General features: G+C 38.8%; 1 protein-coding gene across 3 annotated transcripts in view; it reads left to right on the top strand.

Annotated features, from left to right (window-relative positions):
* The window catches only part of TUBGCP6 (tubulin gamma complex associated protein 6), a 53,637-nt gene extending 31,130 nt beyond the window's left edge, over positions 1 to 22,507 (top strand). For 2 of the 3 annotated variants that reach the window (XM_056573743.1, XM_056573744.1), the window contains exons 15-26: positions 564 to 702; positions 789 to 881; positions 9,840 to 10,959; positions 11,211 to 11,272; positions 11,729 to 11,921; positions 15,004 to 15,172; positions 15,429 to 15,570; positions 18,423 to 18,617; positions 18,889 to 19,021; positions 21,081 to 21,294; positions 21,945 to 22,144; positions 22,327 to 22,507. In XM_056573743.1, coding sequence (XP_056429718.1) covers positions 564 to 702; positions 789 to 881; positions 9,840 to 10,959; positions 11,211 to 11,272; positions 11,729 to 11,921; positions 15,004 to 15,172; positions 15,429 to 15,570; positions 18,423 to 18,617; positions 18,889 to 19,021; positions 21,081 to 21,294; positions 21,945 to 22,144; positions 22,327 to 22,418 — 2,752 coding nt within the window. In that variant the 3' untranslated portion in view covers positions 22,419 to 22,507. The remainder of the gene's footprint in view (positions 1 to 563; positions 703 to 788; positions 882 to 9,839; positions 10,960 to 11,210; positions 11,273 to 11,728; positions 11,922 to 15,003; positions 15,173 to 15,428; positions 15,571 to 18,422; positions 18,618 to 18,888; positions 19,022 to 21,080; positions 21,295 to 21,944; positions 22,145 to 22,326) is intronic. The other variant, XM_056573745.1, reaches the window with a different exon arrangement.
* Positions 22,508 to 23,491: the final 984 nt, after the last annotated feature.

The following is a 23,491-nucleotide window of genomic DNA, read 5'->3' as shown; positions in this document are numbered from 1 at the left end:
CCCATTGCCAATTGACTGTCATGTCGCAGGGGTTCCAGTGGGGTGAAAGATGCTCCTTACATGCTGTGGTCGTAATTTGACAGCGGTTAAACTTTCAGGAGCTGAGCTTTCTCTGCTCCTGGTAGTAAGAGCAGGAATTTCATAGTAGTTTACTATGCCTGTGCCTCTGGCTTTTATCGCCACTCCAGAAGAGACAAGAAATCACAAAATATAGTACCAGTATGGTATGCAGATTTTAAATCTAGGTGTCATGTCCCTTCTTGATATTTTATCTGTGAATATGACATTGTAAACATTGTGTTCTGATGTCTTACTCTTGTGTCTCCGCGGTTTTGTTATAACAGGTTCAGTGGGATGCACATACATTGCTGTGACAGCATAATTTTTATTTAAAATGTCCACTTTTCCCAGGCAGATTGGGCAGAAGAAAAGGATGCTGGGTATATCATAATGCATAACAAAATCCATGATCTCAGGGGCCACATATAAGGAATCCCCCCATTTAAGTCATTACTGTAAGAAACCTTTCCTAATCTCTGATATTTCTCACCTTTTGCTAATAGACAAGAACTCATTCAGCATTACAGTCGCTTATCTGAGGAGGCCACTCGGAAAGAACAGAGAGCTCTGTGGAAGCTTCAGCGTCATAAATTAGAAACTGCTCGCTTGCAATTTTTCATGAATGATGAAAAACACTTAAAGGTATTCCTGATTCCTTCTGGCATTGTAGGTTAGTAATCTGCCTTAGCAACGTCCTCATACTGATTGTTCTGTCTGCTTCTGTTTAGGAATTGCTTGAACAGAATCCAGTGGGTTCATCTAGACAACAGCCACATTTAGAAACCTATGATCCTGTTCCATTAAAGGATCAAATGGATAAGGTTTGTCATGTGATCAGATCACGTTTATTGAACAGTTTTTTTTTTTTCAGTAAAAAAAAAACAAAAACTTAAACGTTTTCCATAACCCAATTCCCTCCACTCATCCTGAGAGTTAGAGTACTGGTAAGCTGGGTGAAATACCTTTTACTGTAAAATTGTTGTTTTTTATTGGTACAATTTTGGAATACATATGACTTTTTGAGCTTTTTAATTTCCGTTTTTTGGTAGGCAGATTGACAAAATAAGCTATCATGGCTTGTTTTATGTTTTTTTTTTTTCCCACAGATTGTTTATACTGTATCGACCAAAATATTTCACAGAAATATAGACTTCTGAAATACAACTTTTATTATTACATGCCCATAAAACAAGGGAGACAAAAAAATTATAATAAAGCACTCAAAAAACTGTGTGGATGAGCTCCTCAGTAACTCTTTTGATATGTCTGATAGAACATATAACACAGTACGTATCCTCCACAAAACACAAAGTCTAAAGATAACGTCACAAGATGGGTAAAAATTACTGAATGATAATAATATATAGAAAAAAATACACCGATGTATGTCTATTGCACCCGTGCCCCAGGTGGCTCAGGAAGGGATAAGGGTGGGACAACTGGAGGGCCGGGACCAAGAGCCTGTCACTCCCTGCAGCTAATACTGCTCTAGGCCCTATTCCTAGGCAGAATTGTCATCCTAAAAAGGATGGTCCCGCTGCGGAACCTTTCTGCCACTCGCTGTACTCACCCTACCGTATACTGACTTGCTTACTAAGAGTATTACTGACTACCTAGCAGGGCATATTCCTACGGCTAGATGTACTTATAATTAGAAACAATCTGAAATACGTTATATCCTGAGTCTATTTAATTCCTGTAGCACTCTTGTGGGTAATTACTGCTTGAAAATACCCCAAAGGTTATGATATCTATCACATTTCATGCAGTAATTGTAAACTATATATTAGATACCGCATCCATTTACAATGTATATAGATAAGATCTGGATGGAAAGGAACAGAGATAATATGTTTAGAAAGGTGCAGAGATAATATATACTACATAAATGGATATACTTGCGTATTAAGATATATATATATCCAGATGTTTACAGCACTCAATGGAGAAAGATAAATGGTTTGCTATGTATAGAATGCGCCATACACCTCAATCAAATATAGAGGGCAGTGTTAGTGTGGTCTGGGTCAACACATGTACAATAGATACATTGGTGAAATAAGTTGTCTGCTGGGTTATATCCACACTTACAGCAGACAACATTCATCGTCACCAATATACTTTAAAGCCACAAATAGCCAAAAATAGTGCAGTAAGGAAAAACCTACAAACCAACTATAGCAAACCACATATATGCAGCATATGTTCAGATTGCAGATAGAGCATGTGTTCAAAACGGTGTACACATAGGACACAGGCCGACAAAAATTGCATGCCATACAATACAAAGCAGTAGCAACACTGCAGACAGATGGAAGCAAGCCACATAAATGCAACAGATGTTTAGTAAGCATGCACAAACAATACAGATGGACAAATATTGCAAGTCTACATATCGCAATCTTTATAAACATGATGCAACCAAAAAACGTGTTCACCACTACCAGCAGATTTTTTAAGAGGGAACACTAAACAAAGAACTATACATATGCTGCTCAGTGTACCTATACCTATCCAGATCCATAATGCAGTATAGGGTATATATAGACTTAAGGCGTATACTTATACTTTCAGATGTTCAATGATAACATGTAGCCTCTCAATGCGTTTCTTCCATCAAAGATCATCAGGAGAGAGATAACATGTGTAGATATCAAGGCTCAAACCTTCGGTGTTCCCCTTTCCCATCTCAAGTGGCTGCGATTTGTGTTCAAGATCTGCCGCCCTTTTAACATCACCAGCTACCAGCAAATACCGCCCCCAACTCCATAATGCACACTGATAGGGCTATCGGAGATCGGTGACATCCTGCGCACCAAAGATTGATGTTCTCCCTGTGTTAGTGAGGTGGTCACTATGCCCATTACTGATTGCGTAACCATGCGCTCCAGCGGTACGTTCTGAACACCAGAACTCGCATCGTGCGAATGCGCATCTAGGCATAACACATCCTCACCTTCTGGTCTATGTGCTTGCATTCCATCAGTGCCTACCAGATAACTCGAACGAGTGTGAACCGCCGCACAGCTAAATTCTCATAGTGACGGTTAACAGGAAGTGATACGTGTGTTCCACCAGTGCGTACCACTTGACGGGAACTTGCTTCATACACCACACAAAGGTATTCTCATAGTCCTAGTTACTAGGAAGTGGCACAGGCGTCTATATCTGATAGAATACGGACATGGTAGCATCCCTGTATCCATGGCAACAGGGTGAGAATACTTATTACAGAGCCTCAGGTATATATTATGGATAATATTTTCATTATATGGGAGTAATACAAGTTAACACTCACCCACATATATAATACATATCAAAACCTTAGACTTTGCCAGTGTATCCAATGTGTCTCTATCTTATAGTAAGGGAATAACAACAGAATGGGTCATTAGATACATTTTGGATAATTGAAGTGGTACATATTCCTTTTGACCACTCTTAGATAAGACACAGTCGTCGCACATCCAAAGTGTCCTGATAATGCAGATTTGGATCTTCTGTTAGATAGGGTATAAAGTGATTTTAAAGGTGAAATGCAAGTTACCGAAAATAATTAATACTTAAATGAAACAGCTAAATGCAGGATAAAATATTTTAGGTCAGCGGGATCCACTCCATAGAGATCGTGTACGTGTTTGGCAATATAAGTATTCCTATTATCGCTAATGTCGCCGAGATGCTCCCCAACTCTCCTTCTTAGTTCCCTCAAAGTCTTCGCCACATAATCCTTCGGACAGGCACACTGACAGACATAGATGAGACCCCTAGACTTACAATTAGCAAATTCCCATGAATAAAAGGCTTTACCTGTGCTGGAACTGGTAAATCCATTTCGCTTGGGAACATGAGGGCAGGCTATACACGATCCACAGGGAAAAGTACCCTTGAGTTTAGAATGAAGCCAGGTGCTACTTTGTTTTGGCCGGGTATAGTGGCTATGTACTAGTCTTTCTTTCAGGCTACGGCCTTTTCTGTATGAAATCAGGGGTCTATCCGAAATGATACGATCCAAAAGTGGATCTGCCTGTAAAACACTCCAATGTTTAGCTAGTATCTTGTATACTGAAGATGAACGGTCATCGTATGTCCCGATCATCAGTGTTAGCCCATAAGAGATTTTTTCATATTTGGGGACAGTAAAGATTCCTGATCTGCTTCTTTTGCGACGAAATAAAACTTAAAGTATCCGGAGGATACCCTCTGTCCAGAAAACGTTGACGAAGTTGAGACGCTTTCTGTCTGAACTCAGAGTCTGAGGAACAATTCCTTCTTATACGCAGGTACTGCCCTTTTGGAATTCCTCTTTTAAGAGGATTCGGGTGGTAACTTGACCAATGTAAAAGAGAGTTTGTTGCTGTAGATTTACGGTATAGGGCTGTAGATAGGCCCCCTTCCTGATTCTTGTATATCCTGACGTCAAGGAAAGATAATTCCTGTGGGTTGATCTCAAACGTAAAGAACAACCCTATCTGATTGTCATTGAGGGTGTCAATGAACCTCTCAAAGTCCTCGACACTCCCACCCCATAGAATGAATGTCATCTATAGAATGCATCCATAATTGGATGCATGATGACAAAGTCTTTTCTTCTGGGAGGAACACACGTGTCCTCCCACCAACTCAGGAGCAGGTTCGCGTATGTGGGGGCACAGGGGGTAAGTATAAATTGCAATAAAGAAATGACAAAGGTATTGTAGGGGCCAAATTGACTACCTCTAGACCGTAGAAAAAATTATGCTGCTAAGATCCCTTTATCGTGCGGAATGGAACTGTATAGCGATTCAATGTCTATACTTGCCAAAAATGTATCCTGATCTACAGGGACATTTTCAATCCTCTTGAGGAAAGCCATCGTATCCCTCAAATACGATGGTAAAGATGTTACAAATCCTCGCAGGATTTTGTCCACTTATAGACTGATCCCCTGTGTCAGGGAATTAATCCCTGAAACAGTTGGTCTCCCTTGAGTGGATTAGTCCCTTTATGGACTTTGGGGAGAAAATAGAAAGTGGCAATCATAGGGGTCTCCGGGCATAGAAACTTAAATTCTGAAGTACTTATCAGTACATTCTCTTTAGCAGCAGACAACAAACTCCTCAGCTCAGTTAAATATCTCTCAGATGGATCTTGTGTTGGAACTTCATAGTTTTCTGGACATAACAGAAGGTCAAGACACATCTTCCTATAAGGCTCATGATCCATGATGACCATGTTACCGCCCTTATTTTATGGTTTTATTATAATCTGGTCATCCAGAGCGGACATCTCTTCCTGTGTGAGGTTATGCCTCACAGGGCCATGCTCAGATATGGATTCTAAATCATTTGTAACCAGTTCCAAAAATATATCGACACTAGTAATGTCAGACATGGGAGGTATAGCTGTGCTTTGAGGTTTCAGGTCAGTGAAGGGTTCCAGACCTTGGGTCCTTTCCCTCTCAGATAGTAACTCCTCTAAGATCCTGACCCCGGATAAATTCTCCACATTCAATCCCATCTCCATACACTGACGCCTATCATTAAGACGAAAGAATCTGTGCCACTTCAATTTACGGCAAAATAAATTAACATCTTTGATCCAATCAGAATGATTAAACAGTGACCAACTACAAATTATTTGTCTTCAAGAACTTTCAGTATACAGGAGCTTGAGGTTCTGAGGAAGGGTCTATCATTTGTTCCAGTGACCAAATATAGATCCTCTATATTTGGTAACTGGAACAAATGATAGACCCTTCCTCAGAACCTCAAGCTCCTGTATATTGAAAGTTCTTGAAGACAAATTCATAATTTGTAGTTGGTCACTGTTTGGACGCTCCCGTAGCTGGTATTGCAAATGGGGTTGAGCTCGTTGAGGTAAAGGGCCCTTCTCTAAAAAAAGGAGGAAGATATGACGGTTCAGAGGAAGAAGAAATAGATGGAGCGGGGTTTTGTCCCAAATTTATTCCACCTTCTCCAGATGATGCCTGATGTGAAGGTCCCATAGAAGGGGGTCCCATATAGGCTCCAGCGGATCCCCCCATCCTTCGTTGATTGGGAATGTTCTGCGATCTCCTATACCTATTCTGTCTATTCCTGCATCTTCCTCTGCCTCTATAGGTGTCTTGATACCTTTGATTGCCTCTTTCTGTATCCAAGGTTTCGTAATCAGATGATGATACATCGGTACTTGAAACCACAGGTTTTGTTATCTGGACAAAATGATATGCTCTTTTTCATTTACATTTTGAAAGGTCCTAGAGGAACTGTTTGTGTTTCCGTTCCTTTTTAAACACTTGTATCCCTCTATTGCTGTTTGAAGTGATGTTTCTTGTTTACTGTAGTCCGGGTTAGACTTAAACGTTTGAGCTGATATGAAGCGGTTCAATTGTTGTGTTTATGTTTCTAATATTCTATATTCCTCGTCCAAAAGCAATTTCATAAACTCCAAGGAGCTATTTGCTGCTAGTTGCTCCCACTTCTCCAATAATTGAGGGGTACTTGAACGTTGTGCTGGTAATAGATTGATCTTAAGTCCAATCGGTACAATCCGGTTTTGTATATAATTTTCTAATGAAAGTACCACAATTTCACATTTGATTTGCAAGTTGGTTAATTCTCTAAATGTACTTTTAAGAGAAGGCATAAGTGTACACGCTGACAGTGTCTCGCGTTCAGAAAATACTTCCCTGGCCTGTGTCAACCAAGCTTCCGTATCTACTCGATCCAAAAACCCTGCCATGCCATAGAATTCTTCCATAGATGTTTTATACTGTCTATCGACCAAAATATTTCACAGAAATATAGACTTCTAAAATATAACTTTTATTATTTCATTTAAGTATTAATTCTTTTCAGTGTCTTGCATTTCTATCTGTGTCTTATCTAAGAGTGGTCAAAAGGAATATGTACCACTTCAATGATCCAAGATTTATCTAATGACCCATTCTGTTGTTATTCCCTTACTATAAGATAGAGATACATTGGATACTAAAAAAAGTCTCAGGTTTTGATATGTATTATATATGTGGGTGAGTGTTAACTTGTATTACTTACATTTAATGAAATTATTATCCATAATATATACCTGAGGCTCTGTAATAAGTATTCTCGCCCTGTTGCCATGGATACTGGGACGCTACCATGTCCGTATTCTATCAGATATAGATGCCTGTGTCACTTCCTAGTAACTATGACTATGAGAATACCTTTGTGTGGCATATGACGCAAGTTCCGGTCATGTGGTACGCACTGGTGGAACACACGTATCACTTCCTGTTAACCGACACTATGAGAATTTAGCTGTGCGGCGGTTCACACTCGTTCAAGTTATGTGGTACGCACTGGTAGAACACAAGCACATAGACCAGAAGGTGAGGATGTGTTATGCCTAGATGCGCATTCGCACAATGCGAGTTCTGGTGTTCGGAACGCACCGCTGGAGCGCATGGTTACGCAATCAGTAATAGGCATATGACCACCTCATTAACACAGGGAGCGCATCAATCTTTGGTGCGCAGGAGGTCCCGATCTCAGATAGCAATATCATTGTGCATTATGGAGTTGGGGGCGGTATTTGCTGGTAGCTGGTGATGTTAAAAGGGCGGCAGATCTTGAACTAAATCCCCACCACTCAAGATGGGATCTCTATAAAGGGGAACACTGAGGGTTTGAGCCTTGATATCTACACATCTTATCTCTCTCCTTATCTACTTATCTTATCTCTCTATGAATGTTGTCTGCTGTAAGTGTGGATATAACCCAGCAGACAACTTATTTCACCAAAGTATCTATTGTACATGTGTTGACCCAGACCACACTAACACTGCCCTCTATATTTGATTGAGGTGTATGGCGCATTATATACATAGCAAACCATTTATCTTTCTCCATTGAGTGCTGTAAACATCTGGATATATATATATATATATCTTAATACGCAAGTATATCCATTTATGTAGTATATATTATCTCTGCACCTTTCTAAACATATTATCTCTGTTCCTTTCCATCCAGATCTTATCTATATACATTGTAAATGGATGCGGTATCTAATATATAGTTTACAATTACTGCATGAAATGTGATAGATATCATAACCTTTGGGGTATTTTCAAGCAGTAATTACCCACAAGTGTGCTACAGAAATTAAGTAGGATATACCGTATACCGTATTTCAGATTGTTTCTAATTATAAGAACATCTAGCCGTAGGGATTTGCCCGGCTAGGTAGTCAGTAATACTCTTAGTAAGCAAGTCAGTATACGGTAGGGTGAGTACAGTGAGTGGCAGCAAGGTTCCGCAGCGGGACCATCCTTTTTAGGATGACAATTCCGCCTAGGAATAGGGCCTAGAGCTGTATTGGCTGCAGGGAGTGACAGGCTCTTGGTCCCGGCCCTCCAGTTGTCCCATCCTTATCCCTTCCTGAGCCACCTGGGGCATGGGTGCAATAGACATACATCGGTGTATTTTTTTCTATATATTATTATCATTCGGTCATTTTTACCTATCTTGTGACGTTATCTTTATTTAGACTTTGTGTGTTGTGGAGGATACGGACTGTCTTATATGTTCTATCAGATGTATCAAAAGAGCTACTGAGGAGCTCATCCACACAGTTTTTTGAGTGCTTTAATATAATAAAAGTCTATTTCTGTGAAATGTTTTTTATTTATTTTTTACTGCTTATCATAGAGAATTAATAATTATTACATAAAACAGAAAAACACACTTGATATCTCCACATCATTAACAACCCAAACAATAAAATTATTTTATTATAATGTAATAACTCACACTTCAAATGGATCTATGATGAATACTTACTGCATGAGGTAGGAAAGAGAAAACAATAACCAGTCTGGAAACAAATTCCTTAACTAAAGAGCTGTAGAGCTTTGACAGTTACTAGATGTTGCTGAGAGTGATAGTGCTGAATATTGAGTAAGTGGAAAGTTACAATATTGTTTCCATACTTTTTGGAACTTTTGAAAGAACCCGCAATTGTTAAAAACAATATTTTCTTTAGAAACCACATTGTTAAAGAGGTATTCCAGGATTTTTTTTTTATTTGACTATGCTACAGGGGCTGTAAAGTTAGTGTAGTTCATAATATAGTGTCTGTACCTGTGTGTGACGGTTTTCTCTCCAATATTTATTTTTACCAGCATACAAAATGACTGTTGTCTCAGATTTTTCCCATCTTGCAATGCGGCCGAGACCTGACTCACTGACTCTTCCTGTCTCTTTTGGATTTTACCTTATTTTGCTTTTTTTGGGGCGTCTACTGCTTTTGGACCAACTAGATAGCTCCGTGTCAGTGAGCGGGTATAGCCTGCTTAGGAGGAGCCAAAATGTTTTTTGTTTTTTTTCCTTATCGGCCTCCTAGTGGCAGCAGCCTATGCCCATGGTCCCTGTGTTCCCCAATGAAGACTACAAAAAAAAAAAAAACTCTTTTTCTGTTGAAACAACCTAGGAGGCCTCTCCCTTATCCAACACATTGCGATCAATTTGCGACCAAGTAAGTGTTTCACAAAGGCACACTGTCTCATGACTCTTTGTCAAACACCCTAAACAAACACAACTCCGGGATACAATCTATTACAGTAGGTGTATCACTTCCGTTTAGGATTGTTTACTGAACTTACAGTCCTAGATTAAATAGAAGAAGTGTGTATGGACAACATCTTACGGAATAGCTTGCCTGTTTTACAAAGTCAGTCTAGATAGCATTGGTGCCCAATATATAGATGTATATGATAAAATGATGTTTAATTGTCCCTATATTCTTTTCTGTAGACACTTGCTTTGGAAAATGTTTCTTCAGACAGTGTTGATCAAGCAGAACAGAAGGATGGGTGTTTAATGCCTTTGCAAAATACTGTAACTTCAGCTACTGTGAAGAAAACCGTAAAAAGCTTACATTCACCAGACCAGGCAGAGGATTGCACAGATTTAGATACACCTGCATTGGACTTTGAAGATTTTCTTCCAGTACCTGCCACTGAAAAACAAGATGCACAACTAACTGATCAGTCTTATATTGATGATGCTTTACAAGATATAGGGTCTGATCTTTCAAAAACTGTTGAGAGCAAAGACTCTACAGAAACTCCAAGTATCATTCCTGTAAGTGAGTATGACTTTAACACAGTTTTGAAACCAGTGGCATTTACACAAGTCTCTCAAGGACACATTCAGATTGGGGAGTATGTGTCTAATGAACAGCCTAGACGGTCACGTTGGAATATGCATGGCCATGCATCAGATGCCAGTATTAAAATTGGAGAATATTTTCCTGATACTGTTGTGCCTAAACCACAACCTAGTCAGCATGGGCATTCTTCTGATTCCCACATAAACCTTGGTGCCTATATGTCCGAAGTCAGGCCTACTCGACCTCGATGGAATATTCATGGCCATATCTCTGAAGGTCATATAAAGATAGGTGAGTATGCTTCTGATATAGAAGCTTCTAAGCCAAGGCAGAATGTGCATGGGCATATATCTCAGGCAAACATTAAGCCTGGTGAAAATGTATCTGACATGAAACTTTCTAGACCACGGTGGAGTGTCCATGGACATGCATCTGATGCCAATATTAAGATTGGAGAGAATGTGTCTGATGTTTTATCTACACGACCTCGGTGGAATATCCATGGACATGCTTCACAGTCTCATATACAGCTTGGAGAACTTGTTTCTGACACTGAGCAGTCAAAACCACGCTGGAATCCTTTTGGCCATTCATCTGATTCTACTGTTCAGAATGTGCTATATGGGGAAAGATCGGCTTCTTCTATGATTACCGAAACCTCAGAAACAGAAGATCATTCCTTAGAACTCACATGTTCTCCTGACACTGTAGCTGTATTGTCACCACCAAGTGTGAAAGAAAATGAGGAAGTCAGTAAAGTAGGTAAGTACTACATACTGTAATTGGTTAATACATATTCAGTCTACTTATACACCAATCAGTTTACTTATACATGTGCAATGTCTCCTTGTGGAAGATCTACCAGAGCCACCAGTGATATATTCTGTTTCTAAGGATAACAAATTTAGTACTTACACATATTAAGCTTCCACATAGTAATACAGCAACATGGGCACCTTTTTGTATACAGTTGTCGCTATTTTTCTATAGAAATAGTTTTATTTTCTTTCTAGCAGCAGAAAACAGTCTTGAAGACAGTAAACCGGCTTCTTCAGAAATCCTAGCTGATATACAGGTAAGAGGCTGTGCCCTAAGAAAAGATAATGTATCTTTTTTTTGTATGTTATGGTAGTTCTAAGCCAGAATAAGATAAAATCTAGCTAATCTGATTTACTAATATATGATGCTACCAGATAGGCATTAAAGAACATTTGTGGCCTTCGAAAAGCCGATGACCATAATGTTAGTGAAATTGATAGCAGCATGCCTATTCATTATGAACATCAACAAGCTGTTGGTTTAAATCAGTTTTTTATTATTATTATTATTATAAATTGTCTATGCTACTAAATTACTATATAAATAGAAGAGAAGAAATCGAAGCACTCCAAAAAGATTAATCTAGCCAAGTGGTTTATCCATCCATGTTAATGTGACATTTTTAGCTATGTCCCAGAGCATTTAAGCCCTCTGCCATGGACCTAAAGTGTTTACAGAAAACTTCAAATTTTTAATTTTTTGGTTTCATCAGAGTGACAATTTCAAGTGCATGCAAGAAGAATCAGATGACAAGATGCAGAACACAGGGGACACATGTGGTGATCACTCGGAAGACGAAGAAGACAGAATTAATGAAGATTCCTGGCAGAAACAGCAGGTTTATCTGCAGACACTGGCAGACAACTATTGTCTTGAAAAATATCAAGACAACTATGACATGATGTGTAAGCTACTTCAGAATAGATTTGGTATATAGCGCTGTATACTACTTGTTTTCAGTGTACATTACTAATACCTGACACATTTTATAATTGGTTTCCAAAAGTACAAACTCTTCTTAATCCCTTAAGGACTCGGCCCATTTGGATTTTATTTTTACGTTTTTGCTTTTTTCTCCTCGCCTTCTAAAAATCATAACTCTTTTAGATTTTCATCCACAGACTAGTATGAGGGCTTGTTTTTTGCGCGACCAGTTGTCCTTTGTAATGACATCACTCATTTTACCATAAAATGTATGGCGCAATCAAAAAAATACTATTTGTGTTGGGAAATTGATAAGAAAACCGCAATTTTGCTCATTTTGGAAGGTTTCGTATTCATGCTGTACACTTTATGGTAAAACAGACATGTTTTCTTTATTCTGTGGGTCAATACAATTAAAATGATTCCCATGATTACATACTTTACTATTATTATACCACGTAAAAAAAATCGATAACTTTTTAACCAAATTAGTGCATTTAAAACCCCTCTATTTTGCTGACCTATAACTTTTTCATTTTTCCATATAAGCGGCAGTATGAGGGTTCACTTTTTGCGCTGTGATCTGTACTTTTTTTATACCACATTTCCATATATAAAACTTTTAATATATTCTTTATCAATTTTTTGGGGAATAAAATTTTATTTTTAAAAAAGCAGCAAATTTGAAGCTTTTTTTTTTTTTTTTACATTCACACTGTTCACTGTACGGGATAATTAACATTATATTTTAATAGTTTTGATATTTACGCACGCGGCGATACCAAATATGTTTATAAAAATGTTTTTTAACTTTTTGGAGGTAAAATGGAAAAAGGGACAATTTACATTTTTATTGGGGGAGGGGATTTTTCTAATTTTTTTTTACTTTTATTTTTACACTTAGGGGACTATTTATAGCAATTATTTGATTGCTAATACTGTTCTGTGCTATGCATAAGGCATAGCACTGATCAGTGTTATCGGCAATCTTCTGTTCTGGTCTGCTCGATCTCAGATCAGAGCAGAAGTTGCCGGGAGACGGACGGAGGCAAGTGAGGGGACCTCCGTCCAACATTACAGATGATCGGATCGCCACGGCAGCGCTGCGGGCGATCCGATCATGCATTTTTCTGACTGCACTCTTGCAGATGCCGTGATCTGTATTGATTATCTGATCCGGGTTAATGACATATCAGCAGCATCACCGGGAACTATTGGTCATGACCACGAGCATCGGAGGTCATGTACAGGACGTAAATGTACGTCCTGGTGCGTTAAGTACCACCGCACCAGGACATACGTTTACGTCCTGCGTCGTTAAGGGGTTAAGCAAGAACTCTCCAGCTTGATTGGTTAATCCACTTTCCTATTGTCGATCAAAAGAGCAGTGAAACAATTGTTCCAAAGTAGTAGTATTTGATTTATTGCTTAACCCCTTCCTGCTAAATGACGTGTTTGTGTGTGTATATATATATATATATATATATATATATATATATATATATTAATGTGTGTGTGTGTGTGTATATATATATATGTGTATATCTGTATAGAACTCATGAAATACTAAAGTTACGTTAAAACCAAGCACATCATTATTTTTCTTGTGAAATTCCCAATAAGTTTGATGTGTCACATGACCCTCTTACTATTGAAAAACAAAAGTTGGATTCAAAATGGCCGACCTCAAAATGGCCGCCATGGTCGCCACCCATCTTGAAAAGTTCCCCCCCTCACATTTACTAATGTGCCACAAACAGGTACTGAATGCTCTATGACTGTTATACCTGTCACAGAGCGTTTGTGGCATTGGAAGCTGAGCCCACGCGATTGTGGCGGAGCCAGCTATACACAGCCAAGCAACTGTCGGGGAGCGAGCGGAGCTTTGATCCTGACAGTTAACCCTGTGGATGCCACACCAGTTGACCACCGCATCTACAGTGCTGATGAGGAGGGGCCTCCCTCTGTCACACAACAGATACCCCGTGGTGTGAGCTGCAGTAGCCTGTGATGCCCAGCCACAGACTGAATGTCAGTATAATGCTGTCAGTTATACTATGCTGTCAACACTGTAGTATAACAGTGATCAGAAGATCATTGTAGACTTCTGCAGTAGTTCTAAGTTTCCCTGTGCAGCTGGGTGCACATAAAGAATTTCTGGGACTCTTTGTAACCATGGTAACTGACCGGTTCTACTGGAATGATTTAACACATTATGTGGTAAATGTAAGAATAATTTGTGTTTAAAAAAAAATTATTGTAACACAACAAAATTATATTTTTAACCACCCAAATAATGTTGAATATAAAATGAAGTGTACAGCAAGATGGAGTATTACTTAAAGGGGTATTCCAGGCAAAAACTTTTTTTTATATATCAACTGGCTCCGGAAAGTTAAATAGATTTGTAAATTACTTATATAAAAAAAATCTTAATCCTTCCAATAGTTATTAGCTTCTTAAGTTTTCTGTCTAACTGCTCAATGATGATGTCACGTCCCGGGAGCTGTGCATGATGGGAGAATATCCCCATAGGAGCTGCACAGTTCCTGGGACGTGAGTCATCAGAAAGCAGTTAGACAGAAAACAGCAACTCAACTTCAGAAGCTAATAACTATTGGAAGGATTAAGATTTTTTTAATAGAAGTAATTCACAAATCTGTTTAACTTTCCGGAGCCAGTTGATATATAAAAAAAAAAAGTTTTGGCCTAGATTACCCCTTTAAAGCTCTATTGTAATTTGGGGGAAAAAAGTGTCATCCAGACATATCAACAGTATTGTCACTAATAGCCGGCCGCCCATAGAATGATGCAGTGACAGCTGGGAAGTGAAGAGCACTCTGTCATGCACTTTACCTGGCTATCACTCATGTGACCCAGTTCAATCAAAAAAATGTTTTTTTTTACAGATTTCATTAATGCTTTCTTTTCTTTCCCATTATTTCTTTCCCTACCCCCCTTCTATCTTCCCACTCTTTTCTGTTTTGTTTTGAGGTTTTTTGTCTTATTTTAAGGAAAAGGTTAATAAAAATGTTTCCTTTCCATTTGGTTTGTGGCCTACAGCAAAGCCTCCAGTTCTCCACATGCTTAGTCATGTAATGCCACGAGAGTTCTCCTTTCCTGTGGACCCTGACATAGATTCAGCCACTGATGAAACTGCGGTCCAACTCATTGAGCTCCTGTCCCTGCCAGTGCTGATGAAATATTCTGTTACTGCTCCAATTGTATCCAGGTGCGTTTTTAAGGAATACACTTATCCTTTGTATCTTCTAGTTGTAAATAGGCTTTGCATACTCAATATTTTTTTTTTGAGTCCCTTTAATATTTTCTTGCCAAAAGCCATTTTTCATGGTAAAAGTTTTCCTCATGCAGTCACATAAAAGGGGGCTGTCGTGGGTGGAGTATTGCTTTTAATGTTTTATTTATTTATTATAATTTTTTTTTTTTTTATAGAAAATCACCACTCTAAATCTGCATTTCTTTTCTAGTGTTTCTCTAGTGAACAAAGCTGTAGTGGATTACTATTTTGTGGAACTGAATATGGAGAAACATTTTGAAGCAATAAGACATTTTTTGCTAATGGAAGATGGAGAATTTGCCCAGTCACTCAGTGATTTACTCTTTGAAAAGGTGATCTATTGTCATTGATCAGTTCAACCCTCTTGCAAACATATAGGGCTTATTTTCTCTTACCTAGCGAAACTGTTAGTGATGTCCCACATGTTATGATGTATGAAACAAATTTTAAGGTGCTGATAGTAACAGGATTTTAAAGGGGTACTCCAGAGAGTTAATTTTATATTTAAAAGGGCTCGGGGTGCAGTCAAGAAAAATAACTGCATACTCCCCAGCTGCCAATCCCTTGCTAGTACCATTTGGATGGTGTCTGTCCCCATTGCCAAGCACTTCCTGCTTTGATCTTTATACCTTGAAAATGTCTGCACAGCCAATGGCTGGTTGAGGTGAGTCCCCGCCACAGTCAGTGGTCTGCTGAGCAGACGTTTCCTATGTGTCAAGAGCAGAGCAGAAACACATGGCACGTGTGGGGTATCAACGTCATGTGAGTGTTTTTTTTTATTTTTCTTAGAACTGATTTTATGGAAAACTGTTAACTGTTCTACATTTAAAAACTGTGATCAAACGGTGTGGGATAGGATATGTGCTGGTTATGAAATAAAATACAACATGCCCTTAACCCCTTAAGGGATTTTCCGTTTTTGCATTTTCGTTTTTTCCTCCTTGCCTTTAAAAAATCATAACTCTTTCAATTTTGTACCTAAAAATCCATATGATGGCTTATTTTTTGCTCCACCAATTCTACTTTGTAACAACATCAGTCATTTTGCCCAAAAATCGACGGCGAAATGGAAAAAAAAATCATTGTGAGACAAAATTGAAAAAAAAAAAAATGCTGTTTTGTAATTTATGGGTACTTCCGTTTCTACGTAGTACATTTTTCGGTAAAAATGACACCTTATCTTTATTCTGTAGGTCCATACAGTTAAAATGATACCCTACTTATATAGGTTTGATTTTGTCGTACTTCTGGAAAAAATCATAACTACATGCAGGAAAATTAATACGTTTAAAATTGTCATTTCTGACCCCTATAAATTTTTTATTTTTGCGCGTACTGGGTGGTATGAGGGCTAATTTTCTGCGCCGTGATCTGAAGTTTTTAGCGGTACCATTTTTGCATTGATAGGACCTATTGATCGCTTTTTATTCATTTTTTCATGATATAAAAAGTGACCAAAAATGCACTATTTTGGACTTTGGAATTTTTTTGCGCGTACGCCATTGAGCGTGCGGTTTAATTAACGATGTATTTTTATAATTCGGACATTTCCGCACGCGGCGATACCATATGTTTATTTTTATTTACACTGTTTTTTTTTTTTTTTTATGGGAAAAGGGGGGTGATTCAAACTTTTATTAGGGAAGGGGTTAAATGATCTTTATTCACTTTTTTTTTCACTTTTTTTTGCAGTGTTATAGCTCCCAAAGGGACCTATAACACTGCACACACTGATCTTTTACATTGATCAATGGTTTCTCATAGGAAACCACTGATTGACGATTCTGCCGCTTGATTGCTCATGCCTGGATCTCAGGCACTGAGCAGTCATTCGGTGATCGGATAGTGAGGAGGCAGGTAGGGACCCTCCTGCTGTCCTGTAAGCTGTTCGGGATGCCGCGATTTTGCCACGGCTATCCCGAACAGCACACTGAGCTAACCGGCATACTTTCACTTTAGACGCGGCGTTCAACTTTGAACGGCACGTCTAAAGGGTTAATAGCGTGCGGCACCGTGATCAATGCCGCGCGCTATTAGCCACGGGTCCCGGCCGTTGTTAGAGGCCGGGCCCGACCCGCTATGACGTTATAGATCGGGAGCGGACACATGACGTTCCAGTACGTCATGTGTCCTTAAGGGGGTTAAAACCCTGCAGACTTTGACTGTATTGTATGTGAAGATTAGCTCCATAGATTCAGGCAAATAGCAGTCAGAGACAGGGACACAGAAGTAAGGTTCAAACTGCCATGTGAGGTATGGGTTCCTCACAGTTTACAGACTGAGTTACACCTATTTTTAAAACCCAGCAACTTGCTTTCTTAAGACTCTGTGCTTTTCTGGCCCACACTGAAAACCTGAAGTGGCCCAGGAAGGGTATGAACCTGCCTTTCATCTCCCAAAAGCAAGCCTTACTAAAGTCCGTACCAAGCTAAGTCTTGCCACGGATTTTAACTATTTCTGGATTTAACATTTCTCACCCAGCTTTCCGTTAAAGGAAAACTGTCAGCCAGTTCACCCACACTAAACCCACTGGGTTATAGTGTGGGTGAACAGGAGTCCATACAGGGGTCACTTACATTTTTTCGTCCACTGGCCGGCGAGTTATGCCCCTGTAAAGTTCCGCTCTTTAGTCCAAGGTTCGCACATGTCCCCTGGGCGCAGCGCTCTGACAGCACACAGAGCGCTATGCTCAGGGGACATGTGACTCCACGTCACTGGGATGTGGAGTTGAAGATAATGAATATGCAAACAACGGGAAGGACTTAGAAACTTCAGTGCGGGAGGCAGACTGCCGCATGGGGCTCTGCCTTGAAAGCGTGATCCTTGGACCAAAGAGCTGGAATTTACAGGGACATAACTCGGCGGCCAGTGGACGAAAAAATGTAAGTGACCCCTGTATGGACTCCTGTTCACCCACACTATAATCCAGTATATTGGGTTTAGTGTGGGTGAACTGGCTGACAGTTTTCCTTTAATGAAATATGCCCTTCCTGAAACCTAGTATCTTCATACGACAGGTACCATGGAGAAATATAATAATCCCAGACCACCACTCCTGTCACTGTCTTACATATGTTATTAGTATTTTTCAGAAATTGAACTCTGTGATGTACTTTGAGGCGTGTTTTTCATTAATAAGACTCTGTGTGTAGTTTCTGTTTACCTTGCTTCTTTTGTTTTCTAGCTTGTATCGGGTCAGACACTCAGTGAGCTGTTCACTCCCTTGGTTCTGAATTCTATATTGAACAAAGCTCTGCAGTACGGTCTACATGGGGACTCTCATCTTGCTTCCAATCTTTCTTTTGCACTTAAGTACATCCCAGAAGTCTTCACACCTACAGCCCCTGATACATTAAGTTGTTTGGAATTAAGATATAAGGTAAACTAATATACATTTTGTTCTATGATAAGAAAGCAAAAAGCTTAAATATTTTTTGAATGAAAAATAAATGTGGTACCAGTCCTAGCCATTCAGTATATCATGAGAAAATACATTTTCATTTTATGGCTTTGATGTTGTTTTTGAAAACTTCTCATCTGTGTGTGATCATTAACACAGATCTGGTTGATACTAGGCAAGATCGTAACATTTTATTAAATCTATTGAAATTTGTATAAAATTATAAAATAATGTTTTTGGTCTTCTGCAGGTTGATTGGCCACTAAACATAGTCATAACAGATACCTGCATAAACAAGTACAATAAGGTTTTCTCTTTTCTCCTGCAATTGAAGCACATGGTTTGGACATTAAGAGATGTTTGGTTTCATTTAAAACGGACAGGTAAAGCTCTGCCTTATTACAATAAAGCATAATTAATGACAGTGAGGCTAATCCTTTTACAGATCCATGGCACTTGAACTGCAAATCTAGCCATCCCTGTACTTCTGCCAGAAGATCCTCATGTGTCAGATTAAAGGGGTCAACTGGCTCCAGAAAGTTAAACAGATTTGTAAATTACTTCTATTAAAAAAATCTTAATCCTTTCAGTACTTATGAGCTGCTCAAGTAGAGTTGTTCTTTTCTGTCTAAGTGCTCTCTGATGACACCTGTCTCGGGAACTGTCTAGAGTAGAAGCAAGTCCCATTAGCAAACCTCTTCTACTCTGTGCAGTTCCCAAGACGAGCAGAGATGTCAGCAGAGAGCACTGTGGCCAGACAGAAAAGAACAACTCAGCTTTAGTAGCTGATAATTATTGGAAGGATGAAGATTTTTTTAATAGAAGCCAATTACAAATCTTTTTTTTATTTTTATTATATCACATTACATATATCAACTGGCTCCAGAAAGATAAACAAAGTTTTTTCCTGGAATACCCCTTTAAGGTTGGGTTCACACTACAGAATTTTTGGCCAGACAAAATTTGGCCGGAGATTCTGAGTGCGACCATCTCCTGCTAAATCAGTCGACGTTAGGGTCATTCAAACATTGGCGCCCCATAGCCAGAATGTCTGCCGCTGAAATTCTGTAGTGTGCACTGTGTGCACAGTAGAATTCTGCTGCACCGGGATTCCAGTTGGAAATTGTGAAGTGTGAGCCTAGCCTAAAGCCTCCATGCAACATGCTGACTGTCCTTCCATGCAAATGTCAGGCTTATTAGGTTTTAAGTAATCAGCTTAATTTAAAAAAGTAAACCACAAGCAATAACTGAAAATCTATGCAAAAAAAAGTTCAGCAAAGTATTTGTAAAACTGTTCAACTTGAAATTTAAAAAGTTTACAACATAAAACCTTTCCATTGTAAAATATCCTATTTAATAAGTGTAGGTATATAGGCATTGTATTGTAAAATTCATAAGGATGCGGAATAAGGCTACAGCAGAGTCCCATTCTGCTGCTCTGTGCACACTGCATAATTTCCACAACAGAATTCCGCCAGTGGTTCGGATGTGTGCCCAAAGAACGAATATGTTCATTCTTTAGCAGTGTGGATGAGACCTAAGGCTCAGGTAAAGGCGTACTCTGCTGGAAAACAATTTTCTTTAAATCAACTGGTGCCAGAAAGCGAAACAGATTTGTAAATTACTTCTATTAGAAAAATCTTAAAATCCTTCCAGTACTTATCGGTTGCTGTATGCTCCACAGGAAGTTCTTTTCTTTTTGAATTTATTTTCTTTCTGACCACAGTCTGCTGACAAGAACTGTCAAGAACTGTCCAGAGCAGGAGAGTTTTGCTATGGGGATTTGCTCCTACTCTGGTCAGCATATAGCAGCTGATAAGTACTGGAAGGATAAATATTTTTAAATAGAAGTAATTTACAAATCTGTTTAACTTCCTGGCACCAGTTGATGTCGAGAAAAATGTTTTCCAGTGGAGTACCCCTTTAACATCTGCGTCTTTACTGGCCATACAGTATCTATATTATGCAAAATAAAGACTCTTTAAGGAATAGTAAAATACAGATCAAAATTGTAAAGATTTAGTGAGATAGCAGATGTATCCTATCCATAATAATATGACACATATTAAGGTATTTGCAAACTGCAGTGAAATAATGGTTGGTTGGTGGTTGCAGTCACCAAAAATAAAAAAAAACATGCACATCTTAGCTATTGATTCACTGTTCTGCTGCTGCTTTGTTCATCCGATCAGTAAAGGGCCCTTTGCTTGGACACCCACGATTGACATTAATGGTGTATCCAGAAAAACTGGCCTTGTTGCCTATAGCGGCCAATCACAGTGCAGATCAGGGTTTGAAATATGATTTCCCCTTCTCTAAAACTTTCACTGTAGAAGGTGAAGTTTGCTTTGGTTCAAATACGTTAAAAAGTGAATTAAGGGGGAGAAAACAGTAATAAGACTCTTACTTTCATATGTTTTTTTCTATTTGTTTCTTGCATAGCTCTAGTAAATCAAGCTGCTTCTTCAGTCCAGTATCGACAACTTCAGCTTTATCGTCATGAAATGCAGCACTTTGTGAAGGTTATTCAGGGTTACATTGCCAACCAGATTCTGCACGTCACCTGGAGTGAATTCAGAAGTAAACTTCGTACAGTCAGCAACCTGGAGGAGATTCGCAAGACTCACACAGAATACCTCAATAAGGCGCTATTTAGGTAGAAGCCTACATGAGCAATTGAAATAATGCCATTTATTCATATATACTGTTATCTTCATATACTATGTAACCTGTATTATCATTTTGCAGAGTTGGATAGTACAAAACACTACTAAAAAGCTGTACACAAAATTCAATGCTCCAAGCTCTCACAGAACCTATACTACTCACTTTTTCATAATTTTACATTTTTACTTATGAATCACTATATTGTCAATGTGCATATACATAAAGGCAAACTGTTATTGGTGATCTTGTCCAAGTTTCCATATTGTACTGTTATAAAGAAATAGTGGGACGAGAGGGTGATGCCCATTGCCACCATTTAGATATGACATCATACTGTTTAACTTTATTTCCAAATTTCCAAAAAAGAATTAGTATCCTGATAGATTTCCATTATCAATGCCACCATTACATTCAGATAGAAAGGAAAAAATAAAGTACAGTGTGCTTTAAAATCCACTCAGATTTTTTTCCCTCTATGGGATTAATTTTCTAAAACCCATCTATTTTATTGTTCTTTATTGCTGCTTTTTAGTCCACTACGGAAGTCTGTAACCAATACATCACACATGAACATGGCCGTTTTGTTTTCAGCAGTTTTTAAATTATGGCTTTTTTTCTATTACACTGTTTGTTTTCCAGAGGATTGCTAACTGAGAAAGCTGCACCATTAATGAACATCATTCACAGCATCTTCAGCCTAATTCTGAAATTCCGGACACAGTTAATCTCTCAGTCTTGGACATGTGACAAAGATAAGCAGGTGGCTAGTCATCCCAACTATGGCTTGATGCAGCAGTCCTATGACACCTTCAAGTATTACTCTGACTTTCTATTTGAAGGTAAGTTGATTACTCTGTGATTATCTTTTGTGTTGCCTAGCTAGAACACTATACCCATATGTTTATAAAGGGTATCTCTATATAGGGTTTGGTGGGTGGAGCTTTTTGTTCCTGTTTTTGTTTGATGCATTTTTGTTTGATTAAACATATATGTAGTACATTGTTTGCCCTTTGTGTTACAGTGGTGACCAAGCTTGTTAATCGAGGATATCAGCCACATCTGGAAGATTTCTTACTGCGGATTAACTTCAACAGCTACTACAAAGATAACTGAACAATACATGGGCGGTTTCTGTTATATGTGCAATATATGAGTGTAAAATAAAGATTGATTTTCATAAAAGCTAACATTTACCTTTGTGAATAGAGATTCGGCACTGATGCATCATTAACAAGTGATATTATAATTTACATATAATTTATATGAATATAGGTCCAGATTTACTTAGGACCCCAGTGGTTTACAGGCTGGTCTAGCTAATCTGTCAACTAGCTCTGTTTAACTTTTTGGAGCTAGTAGACTTAAAGGGTTACTCCGGTAGAATTTTTTTTTTTAGGTCTTTTTAAGGCCAAAATGCAGCAGAGAGAAAAATCTTACCTGAGGAAGAGTCCTTTTTGAACCAGAAATCCATTGTTTTAAGTGCTCATAAAACCATTTTTGGACATAAACTTGTGTCCAAGTTCCTATCCAGTTGGACCAGTGTCAAGAAAAGCTACATTTTTCTCTCTGCTGCAATAGTCTAACCACCGGACTAGTGAAGCTACTACCGGATGAGCCAAGGCTGCAGGTCCCCAGCTATATTCTAGATGTCGTCTTAGAAGTTGTGCCCGGAGTGCAACCCTACTCTGTAAGTGGAATATCATCTACTACATCACTGTGACCCAAATGTACTTCACCAGGGGCACGTATCGTTTTTTTTTCCTCTCTCTCTGTTTAGGCCAAAATGGGCTGTGTTCTTAAGGGGTTAAGCTTTTAGAAACAGACTTTGGCACTTTGGCTCAGCAATGCAATACAGCATCACACAGCACATAACATAGCCACTTTTCCTTTTAGTTTGAAATTGACAGTGCTGAGCAGGGCTGTGGAGTCGGTAGATAAATGTTCCGACTCCACAGTTTTTTGTACTTACTACTCCGACTCCCCGATTCCGACTCCTCTGTATTAATATGTGAATGTATTTATAAACACTTACAGTTGAATCCAAGAAGCTGTTCCACCAAGTTCTTCTAAGCTCTTCTAGCAGAGAGAGGTAGTTGGGCAGAAGCTGCTGCCTTCTCCTTTTTGTGTGCTGATCTGCTGCTGAAGATAGGGCAGTGGGAGTGTCCAGGAAGGGGCATTTATTATAA

This window comes from Hyla sarda, chromosome 4 (genome assembly GCF_029499605.1).
Source record: "Hyla sarda isolate aHylSar1 chromosome 4, aHylSar1.hap1, whole genome shotgun sequence".
NCBI lineage: Eukaryota > Metazoa > Chordata > Amphibia > Anura > Hylidae > Hyla > Hyla sarda.
The sequence above is the reverse complement of the archived record's forward strand: the minus strand, read 5'-3'. Positions and strand labels throughout refer to the sequence as shown.